General features: G+C 39.6%; 2 protein-coding genes across 4 annotated transcripts; both read right to left on the minus strand.

Annotated features, from left to right (window-relative positions):
* Positions 1–5,110: 5,110 nt before the first annotated feature.
* LOC110859530 (probable endochitinase) lies at positions 5,111–9,253 on the minus strand. 3 transcript variants are annotated; one of them, XM_022108494.2, is made up of 3 exons: positions 8,871–9,253; positions 6,940–7,723; positions 5,111–5,645 (listed from the first exon to the last, which is right to left on the minus strand). In XM_022108494.2, exons 1-3 carry the CDS (start codon positions 9,192–9,194, stop codon positions 5,338–5,340), a joined length of 1,416 nt encoding a protein of 471 aa, XP_021964186.1. In that variant the 5' UTR covers positions 9,195–9,253; the 3' UTR covers positions 5,111–5,337. The 3 variants fall into 3 exon arrangements, with proteins under 3 accessions (XP_021964186.1, XP_021964185.1, XP_035715469.1); XM_022108493.2 differs by having other exon boundaries at positions 8,853–9,253; XM_035859576.1 differs by having other exon boundaries at positions 6,940–7,709; positions 8,871–9,059.
* Positions 9,254–18,763: 9,510 nt separating this feature from the next.
* On the minus strand, positions 18,764–19,179 carry LOC110859482 (glycine-rich protein 5-like). Its single transcript, XM_022108439.1, has 2 exons — positions 18,991–19,179; positions 18,764–18,892 (listed from the first exon to the last, which is right to left on the minus strand). Exons 1-2 carry the CDS (start codon positions 19,177–19,179, stop codon positions 18,764–18,766), a joined length of 318 nt encoding a protein of 105 aa, XP_021964131.1.
* Between the last annotated feature and the right edge of the window lie 3,675 nt (positions 19,180–22,854).

A 22,854-nucleotide genomic window follows, 5' to 3' on the forward strand; every position in this document is an offset into this window, starting at 1 on the left:
ACTACACGGTTTTATTTATCACGAGCACTTTGGCAGTGTCATATACATATGAATGAATACTGCTTGGTATTAATTTAATACTGGATTTATACCAACGTATTTACCTTTACTGGAAGGATAACATAACCTATGAGCAAAATTGCCAATAAATTTTGTTTCTTTATTTTCCACAGATGCATATTTCTTTAATCAGATATTGTTTGGAAATGTGTTCTACTTACAAGGGAAGGTCCCCGATTGCTTATCGTGTCCAGGGTACCCACTATGTTTTTTAGAATCTACTAGGACCCAAGATGAAGGATTCATTCATATTTCCGTGTAAAACTCATATTTGGCCCAATGGCGTGGCGCCAAATTCGCCAAATTTGAATGTTTTTATTTTTGAAACCGCCATAACTTTTGAAATCCTGGACGGATTCTCAAAATTTTTGGCAAAAATCATGACAAGGAGTTCAACTTTCGTATTCCCTGAAATTTTTTCCAAAATTATCGATTTTAACTTTTCGCAAAATTTCGAAATTTTCTTAGAAATGGGGGTTCGTCAAAAAAATGCGAAAAATATCTCAAAAATTAGAAATTTTTTATTTTTATTTTTTTCTCAAAAATTTCGACTTTTGTGATCATTTTAAGCATAAAAATTTGAAAATCCGACATAAAGTGTAAAAGTTATGAGGGCTTGAAATTGGTCGAAAATGCAAATTTTTAAGTTTGGCGCCACGCCATGGCGCCAAATATGAGTTTTACATGGAAATATGAATGAATCCTTCATTTGGGGTCCTAGTAGATTCTAAAAAACATGGTGGGTACTCTGGACACGATAAGCAGTCGGGGACCTTCCCTTGTTAGTTCAAAGCGGAATGATTACTGGTGACGATTTGTCACAGAGATCGATTGGGAACAAATCCTTTACTATACATAAAATCCCGTCGGGCGAACGATGGATCAATCTTATCTACCAGTTTCAACTCCGTTCTGATGAGATGCTTTACTCAATGTGTTGCATAAGAAGGTTGCTAATGTGGATAGGACGTAAAAAGTAAAGCTTAATTCCAAACTGGCTTGCTGGTCTACGAGTTTAAAATGTATTTATGTATGTACATATGTATGTAAAAATATCTAAATACATACATATGATTTAGTTAAATTAAAGGAAAATATTAATCGCTCATTTATTCAGTCTATCAATCGGCTTATCTCTTAATGAGTTAGTTACTTACCTAAGCTACATAAATTTATATATGCATACAATTTACATTTGTACATTGGTAACTACGCAGTACTCAAATGTTGTCAAAACAAACACGAGGAAAGTATACTTATTTTGCATAAATATTAAGAGCTTATCCACGTAATCACATTTTATTCATGCACCATTACGATGCGTCCGATTAGATGGAAAATATTTATAAGCTAATTTCCTGGAAAACGAAGAATAACATTATTCTGCATAATTTATACGTAATTTTCCCCCTTTCGGGTCATCCACTAGTTATATTCTTGACGAAACGAATTGCTCAAACTTATCCTTCAAACCCACTCGTACGGAAATAATCCTTCGCTTTACATAGTTGTTGCAGAATCCCCTCGTAAATGCATACGTGTCTCTTAATACGAAACATGTAAGCCAATCAGAAATTAGGTGGCCTCGTTACCAAGCTATCCAAGTGCGATTTGTTCTTCTGCATCTATCCTTAAAACCTTTGGTTTATTTAGTTTTGAAAGGCGACGGAAAGTGTGAAGAAGTCGTGTAAAAAGACTTCTTAGGGATTGCTGTGAATAAACGACACTAAACCGGGTGTGGTGCTTGTTGTTTCTGTCGTGCTAATGGTGGTATGCTTTCGCGTGCTGATTAAATAGCACCGACGGTGATCAAGGTGTGAGCGATCGGTGGCGTATGGTGACCATCGGGTGGAACTTTGTCCATCTGGCCGCTGGTTTGTGATAATCCTCTAGCAAAATCTTTATGAGTGTACAACTCATAAGGTTTCATCTCCAAATGTAGCAAATGGAAGCCGTATAGCCACCTATCTATATTATAGTTTCGAAAAGTCCGTCCCGTGAAATTTTCCGTGACATTCCTGCATTCTGATTGGCTGTTGGTTTTCCTGCTCCACCAATCAGGGAATAGATCCAATGTTCCAATATGGTTATGAATATGAATATGATTAGATCATCTTCATCATCTTATGAATATGATTGTCACAAAATTCCTCAGCAACATAAAAAACTTTCCTGAGCAACATAAAAAAGTTCCTTAGCAACATAAAACAATTCGTTGGCAACATAAAGAAAATTAATTTTCTAAGTCGTTTTTATATGTTCGGGTATAATTTGAAATGTGGCCCGTCGTTAAGACGGGCTTATAGGCTAGTTTATTATAACTAAGCTTTGAACACTAAGCTAAGTTCTGAACAAATTTTACGATTACACCAATAAATGAAATGGCAAGAATTCAATATCTGATTCCGATTCTGCTTTGTGTTGCACAATTTGAACAAATTAATTCCTCCGTGCAAAAGCTTCTTCCCGTGTTCGAGATCCTGCTCCACAAACTAAACACATGCGATCTTCAAGTACTCAACGATGGGCAGATGAATAATATCGATTGGTTCAATCTTAATTTACCTACCAAATTGGCACACATATCCCAATCGCCAATGACGGCCGATGAGCGGAAATCTCGGCAAATAGACACATCCAAATCGCGAGTACTGACAAACTGCAAACTTGCAATTTTCCTTTCTAATTTGGGAATTGGCGAATCACCAATTTCATCAAATTTGAATTTAGACAAATGGCTTCTAGTTGCAAGTGAGGGGCACTTGTTTTATCACGAAAATTACTCGCAATTTTACCTACGAGGTAAAAATCTGATTGTAACATTTGTCACAACATATCCAAATAGACATAGACTTTCCCAGGTTTTTTTCCAAATGGATAATTATTTCAAAATTTCCGTCTTAATCTTCTACAATGAAAGAATTGAACCATGCGCCTGGTGCGCCAAAAATTGGAGTACTGATCTAACCAACTATGCTGACCTGAACCATAGTTTGTATTGTCGGGCAGAAAAATTGGGTTATCTGTCTAACAACGTGTTTGACATTGTTATATATGTGCCACTGCATTCCCAAAATATGCGTATCACATGGCCAGGTTGGTGTTTTTCAGACACCTTTGGTACATATGCAGCTCATTTTAAGATGGGTGTCATTGGAGAAAAATTAGTCAATCCGTTTATCACTGACCCCAGAATTTCACATGTTGAACATATTCTAAACATTGTATTTTACGCAGTAAACGAAACAATAGAGTTGGAAAGCAAATACTTCCCTCAGCTTCCAACTCTGCTAGTTTCAACAAAAGAGATAGGACTCATTGACAGGATGACGTTCACAACAACGGAAAATTTGGGGTATCAGTATTTAACCTGCTATCGGAATACTTTCATCACTTTCAAGTTGTACATTACCCCGTTTAAGACAGGGCTTTGGCTGACTTTGATAGTCTTATTGGCGTTGATTATAGTAATTATGAGTGTCCATAAATACTTTTCGAACTTCAGAATTATTTCATTCGCTCCATGGATTTTCGTCCTTGCTACCCTTCTTGAAGAATGCGGTCATGTTCCCAGGAAAATTGAAGGAAACTGGTTTTTTCGCCTGATTATGGGCTCCTGGTGTCTCATGTCTGTCATTATAACAAATTGCTACAACGGGGTTATGATTTCAGAACTTAATTCCCCCCTTGAGTCATCACGACCTTCCGTCTTCGACCATCTTCTCTGGGACAGAATGGAGGAGCTCCACACAACTAAATTGATAACAAGGGGTAGTTTCTATATAAGCAAATTTAAAAATCTTAACGAAGCAATCGATATAGGTGAACTAGACTCAAACAATTGTTACGATCGGATTGCCTGGTACTTTGCAGTATTGGTTTACCAGAGAATAAATATGAGAACGTCTACAAAGGAATATTTACCAATTGGTGATCTCGAAAACCTATATGCCTCAAACCAATGTTTCCATATGCTGTCTTTTCCACATGACTATCTAACCGGGTATCCCACCCTCCCTGAATTTTTAAACTATTTAGTCGTCGAAATATTAGATAAATTACCAGGTAATGATCAGTCGGCACCTTTCGGCAAAGATTTGCTTCAGTTATTAAGCTTATTGGATCCACGACACACCCACCATCCTAGAGGTTTCCAATATTCGAACCCAAACCAGACGTTTCTCCAACTGAGAAATAGTGTGGAACATGAATTGATTGAATGCAAGAACTCTGCTCTCATTTTAAAATCTGACGCCCTAGAAATAGAGTTCAATTTCTTGGTTAAACACTATCCGACTAAAAAATTTTACAAGGGCAAAGAAGTCCTGGGTATGGTTCGTATAAGCTGGTACTTTTACCAGGCTGGGTTTTCAAAAGTACCAAATTGTTTCAAAAATCTAGTTGAGACCGGAATATTTACGAGGTTACGAGAAGAGGAAAATCACCAGAAATATTTATCTCGTCAACCAATTAAGAATCTGTCGGAACAACTTTTCAAAAGATTTGGATTGGATGGAGCAATTTTAACATTATTTATTCTTTGTGGCGGTATACTGCTTACATCAAGTTTCGTTTTTTTGATCGAAGTAGGTCAAAAATTCATCAAATTTTCAAGGATGTAGTTTTTGTAATTAGCGTAAATGTTTTAGCCCACCATCTAGAAATAAGTGTACGTTACTTAAATCTGGAGTGACTTATTTAATTTATGAGGAATTAAATGTTAAATAATTTAAATGTCCGAAAATTTATGGCGAAGCAGGTGTCAAATATTTAAGTCAAAAACTCAAATAGATAGAATAATTGTTATTTATGCTTAAAAATTTATTTACATTTCATTACATGCACCTGGCTTACATGTCACTTAAGCAATCCATCAGATTGGATGTTAAAAATAAAACTTTATGTATGTCAACTTCAGGATAACTTTACAAACACGTTATACTTTTAAATCCTAATTGATTCTTCATCATAGTGCGCACAAAATCGGCTGACTCTGTTGCTTAAATAAATATATTTCACTGAAACACAACCACTGAATTTCTCCTGTTTAGGCGCAAAACTTTAAATTAAGTTTTAAATTTATTTTCAAATGGATCGCTTGTAATAAGACAGATTGATGCGGATTTATTACATCGATATCATAAAGAAGAATACAATTGTATGTATTTAAGGTAAGTATATTTTTGGAAACCATTGTGCACACTGCAGTCAGCAGTAAATTACAATAATAGAACGTTACAACAAGCCATTATCAATTATTATATAACAATAGATTGATTACACACAATCCACGAACTCCGGGTAATTACAAACCAACAGGATTGGATCAAAAAGAAGTGGTGGTGGACACCTGTAAACTTCCAATATCTCGCTGACGCAGGTGATAAAGAGAGAACAATCCTGTCCATGTGGATATACGCCGTCTGGTTTCCCAACACAGGAGATATTGCAATCTACCAAATGAGGTGGCATGCATGTTGACGCAACCGGGTCAAAGAGTAGTGGGACGGGACACGTAAAGATTTCCAGTTCACCATTATGACATCCAATAAACATGGCACAGTCGTAGGGATGTGGATACATTCCTATAAAAAAGATAAATTAATCAATAACCTGAATGGAGTAACGCCAATTTGTAGCTACAGCGATCCATTTGTTTATTAGGTGAAAACCAATCAATTTTTAGTTCCTGTTTCTGTTATCGACATTTGAGTTTACAATTTAAAATTTATTATATGTAGCTGAAAAGGTATTGCCACGGTCACGGTGCTGAAGATGTAACGTTTAAAAATGAGACCCACGCTTCGAATTTGAACACAAATTGCCATTTTCGGTGAGAAAGGTTAATCCTCGAAAATACTGATGTTTTAATTTTGATCGAGGTTTTGGGCCGGGAAATACAATTTCTATATAGTAAAATGAGTCCATACCTGTGCAGCTTCACTCAATTTAGGTAAATTAAGGCTTCATTCACGATGAGGGAGTGAAGGAGAGTGAAGCTGAGTGAGGGAGTTGAAAAATTTGATCGAGTGAGTGAAGGTGAGTGAGGGAGGCTGAGACGAAAGGTGAGTGGGATGAAGGGTGAAGGAGATGAAGGCTTCATCTCTTTCACTCCTTCGTCTCGGGGGAAGAAAGGTGAAGGAATATAGGGTAGATAATTAGGTTACATACTGAAATCACCGCGGCCATATGAAAATAGTGAGTCTCATTTCACCCTAGCAAATTCTCGCGTTGCCCCAGCCTCGTGTTACATTACCCAAGCCAAGTCTCACATTACCACAGCTCATTCTCACATTACCACAGCTCATTCTCATATTGCCCCAGCCTAGTCTCACATTGCCCCAGCCCAGTCTCACATTACCCCAGCCCAGCCTAACATTTCCCTAGCCTAGTCTCACATTGCCCCAGCCTAGTCTCACATTGCCCCAGCCCAGTCTCACATTGCCCCAGCCCAGTCTCACATTGCCCCAGCCTAGTCTCACATTGCCCCACTAAATGGCGCCAAAATATTTAAATCATGACGACACGAGGCACTTAATTGAATGAAAGAGTGAGGAAAATAGATGAGTGAGGGGAATGAGGGAGTGAAGGGAGTGAAGGGAGTGAAGGGAATGAAGGAGTGAGAATGGGGATTTGTCAGTGAGTGAAGCTTCACTTAGCCTTCCTTCACGCGAGTGAGGGGAGTGAAGGGCAACTTGGCTCGAGGTGAAAATGAGTGAAGTTGAGTGAAGGCAAATTCACTTGCACAGGTATGAATGAGTTAGAAAATCTGGAGTCAAAAACCTTCCTAGCAATGATGCAGGTTAAATATGCATCTCGTTCCCGTAAGCACATTATATTTGTTACCCTAGCTTATTTAATTTTGTTTGAAGAACATACCATCAGTCTTATTTTGACAAGTAATTATTTCTGGATTTGGCGTAGTTGTGGTGGTAATAACTGTCGTGGATGTTGTAATTGCAGACTCCGTTGTAATTTCAGTTTCCGGTTCTTCCTCCGTCGTGCTGGGATATTCAGTGGGTATTGTTGTCGAGGCTGGGGGATCAATATCGCTCAGATTAACGTGCCATATTGCACTAAGGGGCATCGTTCCACCACCCACCCTTTGTCGATATCGTCCCCCGAAATAATAAATCCTGTTCAATTTTTCCACGTAAACCGAAGCTGGTGAATATTGCCATGATTCTTCCGAATAGCTGAATGGATAATTATCCACGGGAATGTATACGTGCTGGTGAAGTTGTGTGTCCCATTGAATAATAGTTTGCGTCGGTCGATCAGCAGCTGGAACGTAGCCACCAATTATATAAACGTATCTAACAAGGTCAGAGGCCACTCGTGCATAACTTAGAGTATGCAGTCCAGTATTTCGGGTCTCCATTTCCATTGTGTCCAAGTTTAATTTGGTCACTCGTGCCAGAGCAGGCCCAGATACGCCGGAAAAAAATATCGCAGAGTTTCCAATTTTTGTCGAGATTGTGGGATAATGCGTAAGTGTGGCAACCTCAGTAAGGACCATAGTTTCGAGGTCAAATGTACGTAGGGGGGAATCTTTGAAGATGTAGACAATATTGGAAGTGTGGTTGAGCTTAAGTGCTCCACAATCTGCTGGGTAAAATGGTAGCGCTGCAATTGCTTCGGTTGTGTTTCTTGAAATGTCAAACTTACAATGCGATGGTGTGAAGTGTAACCCTCCGATTTGGCTGAAATTTTAAAATTAGGTGGTCCAAGCCAATACAACTAACGTTTCTTCAGGCAGTTTGTGCGATGGTGAGAGTTACTCAAAATATTTGAGGTCAAAGTTCAAAAACGGCCGATTTTTTTTCAGGCGGAATGAGAAAACCCCACTTCCATTCTCTTCCCCCCGCTTTGATTTTATTCAGGTGTCTCGCTCACGCATACGCCTTCATGCACAAGCACAAGCTTTGATTCAAAATAATAAAAAATAAACATTATTAATTATAGCTTAAAAAGCAATTAATACGCATTATGCATACATACTTAATTTAATTCATAGCTAAATAAGTGAGATTTTTACTTATTTCTAGATATCTCTTCTTATTTTACATAAAAGTTAATTTATATTATAAATTCGCCAACGGCAAATAAACATGGAAAAACGACCTTGCTTTCCATTTCGAAAGCGTTGGTTATTCTAATATCCAATTATATACTAATATTTTAAGTGCTCCTGTGTTTGTTCCAATGATTCGATATTGTTGGTACTCGAGCGGATTATGGGGTGGAGTTTAAAAATGTAAGCGAAGTTTGTTTTGGAGAAAAAAATATTTGTATTGGATTTCTCGGACGACATGGTTGTTTTAAAAATGCAGATATATTTATTCCTAGCTTTCAATACACACTTGTATCATCTGCAGGGACAATTTTCGAAATCAAAATCCTCAAAAAAATATTAGTTGCGACCTGAATTGTGGCAATCCCATATTCATCAAATTCAGCTGGTGCAATTTATCGTATTGTTCTGTGGACTTTTATGAAAATAATCAGATTGTCACATGTGCAATGAATAATTAATACTTTTCTATAAAAAATTAAATTTAAAATTGTTGAAATTAATTACTTTTCGGAGTGCAAATCAAAGCGAGGGGAAGAGAATGGAAGTGGAGTTTTCTCATTCCGCCTGAAAAAAATTGGCCGTTTTTTGAACTTTGACCTCAAATATTTTGTGTAACTCTCACCATCGCACAAATTGCCTGAAGAAACGTTAGTTGTATTGGCTTGGACCACCTAATTTTAAAATTTCAGCCAAATCGGAGGGTTACACTTCACACCATCGCATTGTTAGTTACGCTGTACGAAGAGGCAACGTTCCCAAAATAGTATAAGTTTCCATTTGTAGCAGATTCCACGCAGCTTTCGAATAAATATGTGCTTGAGATTGACCCGACCATTTTTATGGTATCCTGGGAAATAGAATAGACAGATATGCTTCTGACTTCGTAGCTATTTGCACGGCCGCCGAATAGGTAAATGGAATCAACCCCATCGTAGTAGGCTGCGGTTCGATCCATAGCGTAAGGGAGACGGGCTGCGCTGTACGTTGCCGTTAAACGCTGTCCTTGACAGAGGAAGGTAAAACTTAGAATCAGTATTACGATTTTAATTAGTCCCATTTTTTAGGTTATGCAGATTTGAATATTGGAAATGATTGTACAGCTCAAGCTTAGGTTTAAAAGTGAATGGTTATCAAGGTATTCAGTAGCCTTATTCATAACGACTGCGAGGTGCTTATCAAATCCATTAATTTTCATCGATAAGGAGGTGGGATACATTGTCAGGCAAATCGTTCTGGAATATTGGGTACATTATAAATGAACCTGATTTATAATGTACGAGTGAGATATGCTGGTGTCTCCGCACTTAAATCATATTTTTATGGCTGAAGCAATTTACTCAAACTTCACTCAAACGTCGAAGCGATAAGACAAGGAATGACATTCGGATCATACATGCATACTCTGCTGTGGTACATATTTACTTTGTAGGTTAGAGAGTCACCAATCTGGAAAACACATATTGGTAATTGGAAATTTCCATTACTGATATGCTATGGTCTTAGGTGAATTTAATATGTGACCTATAATTTTATGGAAAAAATATGAAGCATCTAAATCAAGTGGGATTATAATTATGGGGTAAATTTTCCGCCAACGAATATAAACCACTCTCGAGTCTAAATTACTGATAGGTCTAGAGGACGAAAAACAACAGAATTATAGTGAAGTCTGCGTATATATATTTCATTCATGCGTGATTCGATAAAACATTTTTGTTTGCTTTCTAAACTGCTGTTTCCGGTTAGATACATATATTAATTGTTACGTGGAAATATATAATTGTATACGTAATATTATTTGATCACAATGGATTACATGTTATGTTTTCCCCATGAGCGGCCTGAAAACTATCGTAATAATAACTTCATTCATTCGTACATCACTTGTTATCCTAAATGTACATAAATTTGTATTCTTGTGAACAAAATACTAGAATTAATTATTAGCTCACCCTGCGTAGCATGAGAGCTATTGAATTCCTCTTGTCCGTCTGTCTGTCCGTCTGTTAACGAGTTTTTTTGCATCAATTGACGCTAATTAAAAATCCCCTTGTCCATTATCGAATTGTCTAGTCCCACCATTGGTGTCGATCAATCCATGACACAAATGGTGCGAACCAATTGAGAAAATCGATCGAGAAATGACTACAATATTGGAATAAGTAGCACTGTGAGACGTGTGCGAGACGTGGTGGTGTGAGGTTGCTCTCTCCGAGACTCTCTTAGACTTTACATATAAGTGGGCGTATTTAGTTAATTACGAAGAAATTACTGTCATGAAACTCTGTAAATGTGTCTTATCAATTACACATTGAGAAATTATTGTTTGCGACAGTTAAGCTGTTTTTAAGCTGTTTGTTTTACACATTTTGTTTAAAAAATTTGGACTTGAAACTTTCATTTTAAGCTGGTGAGAAATTTATCCCAGCTCAAGTTGAGTGTGTACGTATTTTGTAATTGTAATGGAAATTTATTATCAACTTGTTGTAATGTGAAAATCGTGTAATACAACTACGTCGAGTCATTCTACTCTTCCCTGGCTGCCGTCCTACATAACTGCTGAGCATTTTTTGGGTGTGGTGGGGATGGGGACGCCCTGCCTGGCACATCTCGTCGACCTTGAGGGGACGTCCAAAGGGTCATCCGCTGGGAACTATTGGGCTCTTTGGACGCCTGGTCGTACCCATGGAACCCGGCATTCATAATTGCTGTAGGAACCTGGGGGTGGAACATTCTCGCCCGTCACATATTGGGATTCTGCTCTTACCATGCCTGGAATGTGCTGACACTATCTGGACTTTGTACGCCCTCGAGTGCATACATCTTATTTGAATATGTATTTTTGCAAAGTGTGATTACACTGACATTATGAGCAACCTCGCACCACCACGACTCTTCGCTGAGGAATTTTGCATCTGTTATTATTAATGCACACGTCTCCGGTTACGGTGTTATATATTACGTTGTAATATTATAACAATTAAGATCTTGGAACTGTACGCTGTTATTGTACTTTTATGATGTTATTTTGTCACATTGTTATACTGAATTTTGGACATTTTTGAAGCAAATTGTAACACCTTGTCACACAGAATTTCGTACTGTTTAGCATGTTAACTTACAACTGGTACGGCGGCTCGAAAAAGTTATTTGCTATGAGGAGGTTTGTGTTTTATGTTGCTAAAGTACAGCTCTTTACCAGTACCCAGTTTGAAGCTACATGATGAATCAAATTTCTGTTACGACGCTTCGACTGTTGCATGAGTAGTTGGAAATTTGCAATTGATAAAAATGCAACTTATTATTCTGCTGTTATGATGTTATATCGTAAATTGTTACGTAGAACTTTTGTCATTTTTGAAATCAGAATATGTCATAGAACTTTGTTATACGTTACTGCGAATAATGTTATATTGTCACATGCTATGTTATGTTATATTGTCACATTGTCACAAGTCAAATTTCTGTAATGTTTCGACCTCTACGTGATTGTTTGGAAAATTGTAATGGGTACAATGTAACCTGTTATATTGTTAAATCATGCTGAGAATTAGCCTGTAATTCTATGGGCCATGAGCCTTTAAAGAATTATTCATTGAATAAATTATTATATTATTATAATAAGTAGCAATGTTAGTCTCGAACAATCGGATATCCAAAATGATGCGGAACAATTGGGAGAATCGATGCATGGTTCACTAAAAGTGCATAATAACGGGAAGAAATAATTTAAAAATAATTTGTCACCAGGATTTCATGCCGTTACAAAAATCGAATTTATGTCAAAATTAGATATTTATTTTCTTTGGTGTTAGACCATTGGTGTAAAACTATGTGATTATTAAAGATCAATTCTTTTGGAGTGTTCTGCACGACCGGTGCAAAATTTTTTAATAATTGTATACTGATTTTGTTGGCTTATTCATCATCTTTGGTGCAAAGTTATATCAAGTCATTATTACAGGGTGAGCTACTTCTAACGTAACTACGGTTTATTTGCTTCCTGTATCACACACAGCGACGGCTATACCAATAATATTCTTGGCAGCAATTCGCTTAGACTTATGATAATGTCTAAATACAAGTACCCCACATACATTTAGAACTAGAGGGCAAATTCGCCTCCTGTATTCTGTGAGAAACACTGGAACTGTTAAACTGATCAAGCCACCCATTAGAATAAACACAGTAGGTAATGTTCCCCTGAGTGTGGCAATATTAGTCGGTTTCAAATCCTGGCTTTTCTCCAGTATCATAGCAGGGGTCCGATTAATATTTTTATTACTTAATTCATATTTTTCTGTTAGAGTCTAGATCCCTGCTTCATTTAAGCGTTTAAAACTTGTAGCAACCGGCGATCTCCACACGTGCTGAAATAACATACCTGTCGGATAACTTAGAATTTTTTGGGTGCTGACGGAAAATTTTATGTCGGGATATTGTTTGGTTAAAAATTCATATTCAAGTTTAATTTCGGAAGATTTCCCTATGAATACTGTCTTCCCGCATTGTACAACTTCGCTTTCGGTATTTCGCTGAAGCGATGAGAAGGTTAAGTTTTTGCTCAAATAACTGAATCCCTTTGGATAGAAGGAATGCTTTGAAGAGAAGAGACTTAAATATTTAAGGACTGCTAGATTGTTTGGGGTCTGCAGGTACGTGTCTACCAGGTTTTGCAAAACAGCCAAAAATTCTGGCAGAACCCGTTCTTGGCTAGCTGGTTCGAATCCTGAGAGAAGTCGGTAACAAGCGTTATTTTCCTGGGTCAGATTAACGTAAATTTGTTCAGCAAAAACTGGGCTCACCGGTAACAGAGAAGTAAGACGCCACAATTCAATATGGAACGCCATAAACTCAAAAGTCCAAATTTTCAAAACATTATGACGCTCTTTTCTGTTTGACCCTGACAGATTCCTATCGTCTGCATTCCAGTATTTTAGTACCATTTTGAACATATGTTTGCAAGTCAGCTCATTAAAAGAAACTGGATGAAATAGTCTCCTTGGCGCGTTTAATCCAGAGATCATAATTCCGTTGTAACCGTTTGTCAATATCACTGACATTATGCTCCATATTCCTAGTGATATTCTGAAAAACGTGTGCCTCTCAATCCGAGTAGGTATAAAACCTGACTCATCGAAAAGCGACGCCAAAATATACATCCATGCAGAGAAACGCTTCTGCTCCAGTAGACTGAAGAAACGTTGACACAAAGTCGTTAACGCGATGATGATACCGATTGTTGTGCCCAAAACTAACCAAAGATCCAGTTGGAAGGGGGTAATGTAGAAATCTAAAGTAATGTAGGGTTCAGCGTAACATGTCAAAAACTTGTAGCCCTCAAAATTTGTTTGGATTAATGTAAGGTCCAGGTTCATTTGATAATCTGCTTTACTATGACTTGCACTGCTGAATTTCAGTTGGATACGTCGTACACTTCGAAATGGGCATTGGTAACCTCTGATGAAGCCTATGTTAGCATTTGAAAACATTTTCAAGGCTAACTGCGTGAAAGAAGTTGTACCGAGCGAGGAAGTGTTGTCTATGGGTGATCCATTCTGGGGATCCTCTATTTCACTCCATTTTACTCCATGGATGCACCATTCCTCCCAGGGCATTGTCTGTTTTTCAACAACCGAAATATAGTTCCCCTCACTCCAAAGTATTTCGGACGTGCATGCAATAATAATAGGTAGCCAGGAAACTTGATTTTGAGCATTTTTCTTGGTTGAGGAAAACACAACTCAAAATTTTGATTTGGCGAGACGACGATAATTGACATATGGTGAAACACAGGTTGAAAAAAATCACTCTTTGCCAACTCTGGCAACTCTTGTTTATTTATGACCAAAGTAATTACGGCGTTTGTGTTTTCAATAAAGTAATTTGGATAGAATGGCGAAACAAATTCGACGTAGAAGAGATGATACTTTGATGCAACTAGGATCCATCTGTCGACAAGATGTTGGAAGGGTAAACTGTTTGAATTCTTAGTTCCTAATTCCAGAAAGATAAAACTTAATCTACACCGAGAAACGCGAACTTTAAGCGTGTCCAGGGCAGGGAGGTCATTAGGTTTCAACAAGATAGGGGTTGTCAACAAGTGGAATACGCTTGCAGATTCATACTTCGGCATAAAGATGGTAGTAGAAATGAAGCCTAAATCACTGAGAGACAATTGGTTCTGATAATCTCTAGAATGTATTATTTGCAAATCACATTCATTTAAATTACTAAGCAAATCACGAAAGCTTGATATTGCGCGCATGGCATGGCCAGGTTTCATAAAAGCAAAGGTTAAGCATAAAAGAAGAAAAAAAACTGTTGAGATGCATTTTTAAACAATGAATGTCTCTGATTAACTATGAATGTATAACGTATATATGATATCCACAATTCTTTTCACTTTACATAAGTGTAATTAAAAATGCATTCATATGTATGCATGTCTTGTCAAAAATTTTTACAATGGCTGGTTCTTATTGATACGTCTAATCATATTTGTTTTTATAAGTTATTTTATTAGATTATTAAACTAAACTAACCCGACCTGTTTAGGCGTCCGTCAGCAATAAGCTAATTACATAGTTTAAAATTATTGCCCTATTTGATACGATCATTTTTAGAGCTTTAGCCCATCAAACTTATATCCAAACCAGGTATCAACTTTGCCAGTCAGATTATGTTAACGATTATATATGTAGGTGGTTCAATTTATTTGTAAAAGTCAGAACAATTGAATACATATGTAATTAATGTAAACGTTTGTATGTGCATTGTCATTATGCTGACTCGTTCTAGGTTGAGAGACATGTAATGCAATGAGGATATTCAGCAAAGTACTAATTTGAATGGCATCAAGAAAAATAGAAATGTCGACCATGTACTACTGGATATTTTACATAGTCCGACCATAAGTTCCCGTGAATGCATTTCCGGTGATAAAGCCCAAAGTATTAGAGCTATCTGATAGAAATTTTTGTGGATGAACAAGGTATTAATCTTGTTTAGAAATCATAACTTCGTTTTCACAATTTCCTCCATGGGCTTGTACACAAAACATAAGTCGTGGCGAAAACTGCTCGATCGCGGCACGCACGGATTTCCAGGGAAAAGCGCCAGATCTTCAGTAAGTGCGACCTCAGCCCTTCCACACTTGGGTGAAATTTAGAGCATACTTGTACCTATAATTTTGACCACCAGTCATAATTTAGGGGATTAAGGTCTGCAGATACTGAGCAAAAAAAGTCATGAAAATTCGTCTGAAGCCAGTTTTGGACAATTTTGCACCTTGCGCATGAGCAGAGTCTTGTTGAAAGATCCAATGGCGATTTTCGGAGGGTCCAGGGTTCAGGTTATTAACGTTTGTCTCTAGGACACTCTGAAAATAATTCTTGGCTTCAACTTGTACCCTTTGCGGTAAAAAACAGAGATTTCATTTCTCCAGCCAACTTGCTCCCATGCACACCACGGTGATGACTTCGTATTGACTTCCGCATACTTAAACGGATGTCAGACTTCCGTAGAACAAATATCTGGCCATTTCTTCTATTAAATTTTTCGCCAACGCTGAAAAGTCTGAAATACTTTTGGCACGAAAATTGGCGCGTACCACGATCAACCTGTGGCCGTCACGAGTTATGTCTTGTCTAATTGCCCGTGGACGAAATCTTGACAAAGAAGTTATGATTTCTAAACAATATTAATACCTTGTTAATCCATAAAAATTTCGAACAGATAGCTCTAATACTTTGGGATTTATTACCGGAAATGCATTCACGAGAACTTATGACTCAACTATGTACTAAGAGTTACTTAAATGTCACGACATATTTGCAACATATGCTAAACAGTTTAACACTTCACAGGCAACGCTCCCAATTTGAGTCGAACGTGTGTACTACTTAAGCTACTTTCCAGTTTTGAGCTACAACTTATGACAAATTTACAAAGTGGTGAATCCCTAGGCAAAACACGTAAAAATGTGGATACAATTTTACCTAAATATTTTTGTTCATAATGGACGGTATGGACGTTTTCATATCAATGTAAATATTGGCTGCACGTAGGCAAGGATTGATAATTTCCTACGTGTTAGGGGTTGATCATATTTTTTAATCTAATGGATTGACTTAGAGTGGAAAATAAATCCTCATTATTATTAGTGCATGATATCATACGTGTCAAAATGTATATGCGTACATAAGTATATTCACTACATACACGAACCTGTGTTTTCTGGGGAATTGCTTGTCCAGCAAAGTAATATTAATCTACTTTAAGCTCCACAAAAGTCCCTCATCTAATTAAATAATGTGCTTCAAACTCGGCAGAGGAAATGACATGCATACGTAAATTTAAATATGTCTGCTTCGCTGGTGGTCCGTATTGATGTAAACATTGAAAATACTACATTAACATCCGGACAAACGAAGGAAAAAACGGTATTAATTTTTCACACGCAAATGTCAAACAATTCGAGCCAATTTCTTAAACATCGACTTTAACTAGAGGCACTGCGGATTTATATTCAAGGCCACTTTAATTGTTTGGGGCTCACCCTAAACCATGCGAATGGATGCCACCAAACAGAAGAAGTGCAGAAGTCCTTTTAGCAAAATTTAGGTTTTTACTTAAGATCAGTGATTCTTTTCCTTGCTCGGTAAGAATTTTTAACTAATATATTCTTATTCTAGCTCTAACAACCAAATTTTATATTGCCTGAGTCAATGCGCAAATAAGAGCAAAGCACGTAACTTGCATGCTTAATTAATATTGTTCTTACAGATTGACTGCATTAACAATCACGGGTCAACTGGTAACATTTTTAAGTACTTCAATAGGGGTGATCCATAAATTCTGTCACGCCAAAAAGCCGTTTTTTAGGACCCCACGGATGCTTCGAACCCCTCCCCCCATCTTCAGCGTGACATAATTTGTGGACCACCCCATAGTACAATGGTTAATAAATCATGTAATAATTAATCACAACTGTAACTTTAAAGGTGGCAAGTGCGGTGATGTTCACAACGGGGATTTCAATTGCTATTGTTCGGGTTACTCTACAAGTAAATTCATTCATCTCTTTTCACATCATGTTCCATTAAAAAGAAGTATGAATAACTTTAATTGCCATTTCAGCTGGAGGGATGGTGTCCTTTCCCTGCAAAGCAAGTATGGACAACAAATCTGCAGATCGAAACGAGACGTCTAATGAAATATGGCCGCGGGAAGTAGCTCAGTTGCTGAAAATATGGGTTGGCTGTGTTTTGGATTTCCTTCTCAATATTAACGGTCGCGTGACTAACTAGAGATTTACAGGGAATTTCATTTTTATCTGTGTATCAGTTTGTGTTGATAATCTACACGGGTAGGGCTCCCAGCGGGATAAAATATGGTTTCCCAAGCCTTGAAGGGACCAGGGTCGACGTAGATTTCGTCGTCATGTGGGCTATTTTTCAATATTCCATTTGCCGCAAACGTTAGAGGGACGGGCTAACAATAAAAATGATGTCAGTTAATCTTGCTATGTTAGTTTAAAAGTTATTCAATGGCCTGAGTACTTATTAAAGTATGAGTAAGAAAGAGAAAGATATCCAAGTCCAATGACCCGAACGAGCTAACAGGTCAAGGTCATGCGAAAAGCAAGCGAGCCGTGCGACAATGTGATTTAAATGCGAGTTAAAATGCGAGCGGACATGCAGTAATGCGATAATAATCATCGTCCCTTTCTATTGCTTTCGTTCCAGCCTGACTCAATTATTTCATTGCTAAATGACTCATCCCGTTTCATAGCTTTGATCCCAACCTGACGCTGTTATTCATTTCGTTGCTAAAGGAGCTTCTCATGAAATTAAGTGCATATATATGTGTATGTACAAAGTTGTTGGCGAGCGAGTGAGTGATAAAAAAAAGTGGTTTCGGTAGATGTGCGATGATCTATGCATACTAATGAGCTAATGCTGGTTTGTTTAACGTAATACACATGCCGCGGAACGGTGGTAGCTTAGGGAGAATGTCCCTCCGTGATTAATGTTGCGTGGTGATTGCAGACAACATGTAATCCCAATGTTGTTTTGAGATAAATTAGCTTAAGCTACCTTATGGAAATACTTTGTCTGTCCGCACTCCGTCTGTCTGTCTACTGGATAGCAGGAGAACGGATCGAGATTGTTAGGTATATGTATGCCTACGTAGATATGTATATGTAATTAGTTCTGAATCTGTACATCACTCCAGCTTTAACTCTCTTCCAATAAATAAGTACTCTCCTCTGTCTCCTCTCACTGTGTACCACTTATTTATGTATAATCATATATACATAACATGGGACCTCCAGAGTACTTTTTCTCCTCTGACTGCCAAGAAATTAACTTTTACATACATAATCTCTTAAAGTGCAAATTATACAATTTATTCAAAATTAAGTACACATCCTTTCCTGACGAACATAATGCAATTTTTCCACGACGATGCCCCTTTGGAACTTTTTCAGTCGACGCACTGACCCCTCACCTCCCCCGTCAAACCTGCTCGAAGCTCCCCAAAGTGTATTTGTTTCTGGCCGACGTTTTGACCATTTACGTGACCCTATTGACCCTGACTCTGACCGTGAACACCAGATCGTCAGCCCCACAGACAGTTCTCAGTGCGGTGTTGTGACTGATGACTTTGGAGATACCAATAGTGATCCACTTCCGCTATCGCACCTCCCCTCAGCCCCCGACCCAGATCATTCCGCGTCGAGCATCCTCCCTGGAAATATAAATGATAATTTGTTAAACAACCAGCTAAGTACGTCCTCCTTCCGTTACTTTTATACGCGAGAATCAGCCAGTGAACTACGTACCAACCCCGGAACCTTCGCGACCCCCGAACCCTCCTCCTCCACCCCCAGCTAACACATTTTTCTTCGGACCAAGAGCATTAAACCCAGACGCAGTTTTTCGGTTTCCGTCCTCTCCATCCCCCTTCATCCGTCCGCCCCCGCCAAACCGACCTCCAGTTCCTCCTCCCACTCCAGCAGCCGCCACCGCCAACATGGCCGCGAGGAATTTCTTTACCGGTAGCCCTCCACAACCAGCTCCTCTGGTTAATATTAATCTCGAAATGCCAAAATATGGACATGAACTATCCAAGCTCGGAGTTCGACTTTTTATTCAGCGTTTCCAGCGCTGGGCGGAAGCAAAACGCTTAACTGTTATTCAAGCCAAATTAACTCTTCCCTTGGCTTTCTCCAATGCCACTGCCCAACATTATTTCATGATCAATTTCGCGGAACAAGACAATCCAGCCATTGACTGGGCTACCTTTATTAACAATTTTCTGACCAAATGCCCAATGGAGGCTGATGATCATACGTCCGTCCTGGACCTCTTAAAATCCCCAAAACCAGAGCTCGATAAAGCATCGGTCTACTTGCAACGACTTCGCGCTGCAATGTCTGAGGAATACACACGCCATGCAGAACCAGATATCATTCGACTCCTTATGGACAATTTGGACCCTTCCCTACGTCAATTCCTCGAGTGCAGAGGACCTCCTTTGACCTATGGTGACTTAGTGTCACTTGTGAAGCATTATGAAGACCGTGGCCTGCAGAAAACACTGACCCCTCAACTCCAACCGCCCGTAACGATTATCTCCCCAACCGCTCCCCCTTAATCTGTTGGACTCAACGCATTCGCTGGCCTCCACCAGGCCCCCGTAACCCCACTAGCTCCGCCCACGGCTCAGCCTAAGCCCGTGAATAATGCAACTGACGGAGGACTGTCACTCGGAGTGAATTTGACCAATGTTAAGAATATGCAAGGTCTGCTTAATCACCTTAGCGATCTACAAGCTGCTATCATGCGACTTAATGTGTCAAAATCACGGCTCATGATCTCGCCCAGATCAGTCCCAGGATAATCGTGCGCCTCGTCCTAACGGACAACGCCCCTCATTTGAATGTTACTACTGCGGCATCCGCGGACATAGAATTATAGAGTGTCGCAAGAAAATGCGTGGTGATGATGGCCTTCAACTTAATGGCCAAGGGCGTGGTCGCAATGGTGGGAATCGTAATAGCGATACCTCCGGTGCTGGCTACCGCCGCGATAACCGCCGCCGTGACGACTCTCCTCGTGACCACCGCCGTCGCAATGACAACCGTGCCTACCCTCGCCGAGATGACTCCCCCCACGATCAGCGTCGCAATTCAGACTTTCAGCCACGCCGCCGTGATGAATCTCCCCGTCGCCGTGACAACTTCCATCATAATACTACGGATCGTGACGACACGCGACGCGAAAACCATCAGTGGGATGAGCGTTCAACGCGTACCCCTCCCGGTTCACCGCCCCCGTCGGGAAACGCCCGGCTTTGGGCAGATTGATCTGCCCACCATCCCTGAAGCCTTTAAAATCTATTCTACGTCCATCGTCCCCCTCCCTTGACCCTGCTGGACCGCGACATGTTACCTTTAACCAAAATACGATTGACTTACGCATCAACCTGCAAGATTTCTCTGCTAATCATGGACCAGTAACAATCGACACTTTTATCAATAATCAACGAATCACTGCAACAGTCGATAATGGTGCTAAAGCCTCAATCATCACAGAAGCCCTTGCTGTTGGTTTACCCCGGATTAACCCAAATTTACCTTACCGACTGTCGGATTTTGGCAATCATACAATTAGAGATTGCGGCCTGGTCATTCTACCTCTCAAAATTGGTACCCAACAAGTGACATACCCGCTTTTCGTTGTTCCCTCATCACCATGTCCTCTTCTCCTTGGGCATGATTTTCATGAACATTTCCTCCTGTCCAGCAACGAATCCTTTCGCTGTTTAATGTCTCCTATCCTTGGTTCCGTCCCGTATACAAGCGCCCCGCAACGATTATTCCATTCCTGCGATAACAAAGAAATTATGCAATCACTAAACAGAAATATGGACATGAAATTACTTGATGCGTCTCAGCGGTTCAAGTTCACCAGCAGCCTCGGGGCCCTCACCGCCACCACCACCGCCATTACCATCAGCCCTACTTTCAGCACCACCAGCCGCACTTTCTCCACCACCGGTAGCTGCAGCTGAACTTTCACCGCCACCTTTTCTTATGGATCTGACCAACCTCAAAATCAATCCCAACATTTCGCCTTCTACGAGAGCCAAGTTGCTTTCTCTGATCACGGAATTTAAGCATATTTTTTCATGGGACCCAACCAAATTAGGGCGAACCGACCGTGTAGAATTCGATATTGACACCGGAGATCATCCTCCCATTAGAATGCAACAATTTAGTCACCCAGAAAAGATTCACAGAGACATCAAAAGTCACGTCGACAAACTTTTAGCCCAAGGAATTGTACGTCCCATCCGTGGGTCATGGTCCTCTCCTTGCTTTTTCGTCCCGAAAAAGGATGACGACGGCAACCTGACCTCTCAAAGATTTACGGTAGATTACAGGTCCCTTAGCCGTATTACCAAAAAGATCCAGTGGCCACAAACTCGCATTGATGATATTTTTCAGTCCCTGCGTGGCAAGAAATATTTCACCAGTCTCGACTTTACCTCAGGCTACTACCAGGTACCTATGACTGAAGCCCAGGAGAAAGCAACTTTCGTGACCCGTGAGGGTACCTTTGCCCCCACCGTTCTTCCATTTGGGGTCTCAAATGGCCCCGCCCGATTCGCCGAGCTCCTCGATGAAGTACTTTACGGCCTTAAGGGTGAAGTCTGCCAGAATTTTTTTGACGACATAGTTTCCGCTGGAGCAACCGAGGAAGAAGCATTGGAAAAATTACGATTAATTTTTGAACGAATTGCCGCCGAAGGGCTCACTCTTAAGCCATATAAATGCGACTTTCTCCAAGACGAAATAAATTTACTCGGTTTTTCTCTTTCCGCAATGGGGACAAAACCCGATGAGAAGAAATTACGTGGTGTGTCCCAGCTCAAACCCCCCACCACCGGACACAAAGTGAAGAAACTAGTGGCATTCTTCAGTTATTTTCGCAAATATATACCAAGTTTTTCCCGCATTGTCCACCCGTTACAATGTTTATCAACCATCCGAGGGAAAATTACCTGGACTAAAGAACATCAAGCTGCCTTCGACACGGTCATTGCACGACTGTTGTCACGACCAGTGCTGAGATTATTTGACCCTGCCCTTCCTACCCTGTTAGAAACCGACGCCTCTTCTTATGGACTAGAAGCCGGACTCTTCCAATTCTATGAGGGCGAGAAACATCCGGTAGCATTTATCTCACGAACTCTTTCCGTAGCTGAGAAACGCTATCCCTCAGTCATGTTGGAACTCACAGCCATCTGTTGGGCCCTGAAACGCCTGCGACCCCTCATTTATGGTGTCCCCCTTTCCATCGCCACAGACTGCCACGGGATTTGCTGGCTTCTCCAAGGGTCAAAACAAGAGCTCAACTCTCGACTGTCAAGTATGGTTGTTTGTCTAATGGATTATACAATAGTTGAAATTCGCCATGTGAGTGGCAAGAAACATGAATGTGCCGATTTCCTCAGTCGCTATCCGACTGAAGATTTTCAACCAAATCGTGATGAGCTTGATGACCTCCCTATTCTGACAATTGGCTCTCTTAATTTGATGTCCAGTCAAGGTGACGACCCTGAACTAGCCATAATTATCAACAAACTGAAATTAGGACAAGATACAAAAATCAATGAGCATTTCACACTAAAAGATGACGTAC

The sequence above is a fragment of the Folsomia candida genome, unplaced genomic scaffold, assembly GCF_002217175.1.
Source record: "Folsomia candida strain VU population unplaced genomic scaffold, ASM221717v1 Fcan01_Sc026, whole genome shotgun sequence".
Taxonomy (NCBI): Eukaryota; Metazoa; Arthropoda; class Collembola; order Entomobryomorpha; family Isotomidae; genus Folsomia; species Folsomia candida.

What these genes read in the sequence shown, in the direction of transcription:
- LOC110859530 (XM_022108493.2), bottom strand. Translation starts at nt 9,194, where the DNA reads ATGGGACTAATTAAAATCGTAATACTGATTCTAAGTTTTACCTTCCTC. An exon ending in GCGTAACTAACAATGCGATG is followed by an intron (nt 7,724 to 8,852) that starts GTGTGAAGTGTA and finishes TCGCATTGTAAG; the next exon opens with TTTGACATTTCAAGAAACAC. An exon ending in TTGTCAAAATAAGACTGATG is followed by an intron (nt 5,646 to 6,939) that starts GTATGTTCTTCA and finishes TCTTTTTTATAG; the next exon opens with GAATGTATCCACATCCCTAC.
- LOC110859482 (XM_022108439.1), bottom strand. Translation starts at nt 19,179, where the DNA reads ATGTTGGCGGTGGCGGCTGCTGGAGTGGGAGGAGGAACTGGAGGTCGG. An exon ending in GGGGTCGCGAAGGTTCCGGG is followed by an intron (nt 18,893 to 18,990) that starts GTTGGTACGTAG and finishes TTATATTTCCAG; the next exon opens with GGAGGATGCTCGACGCGGAA.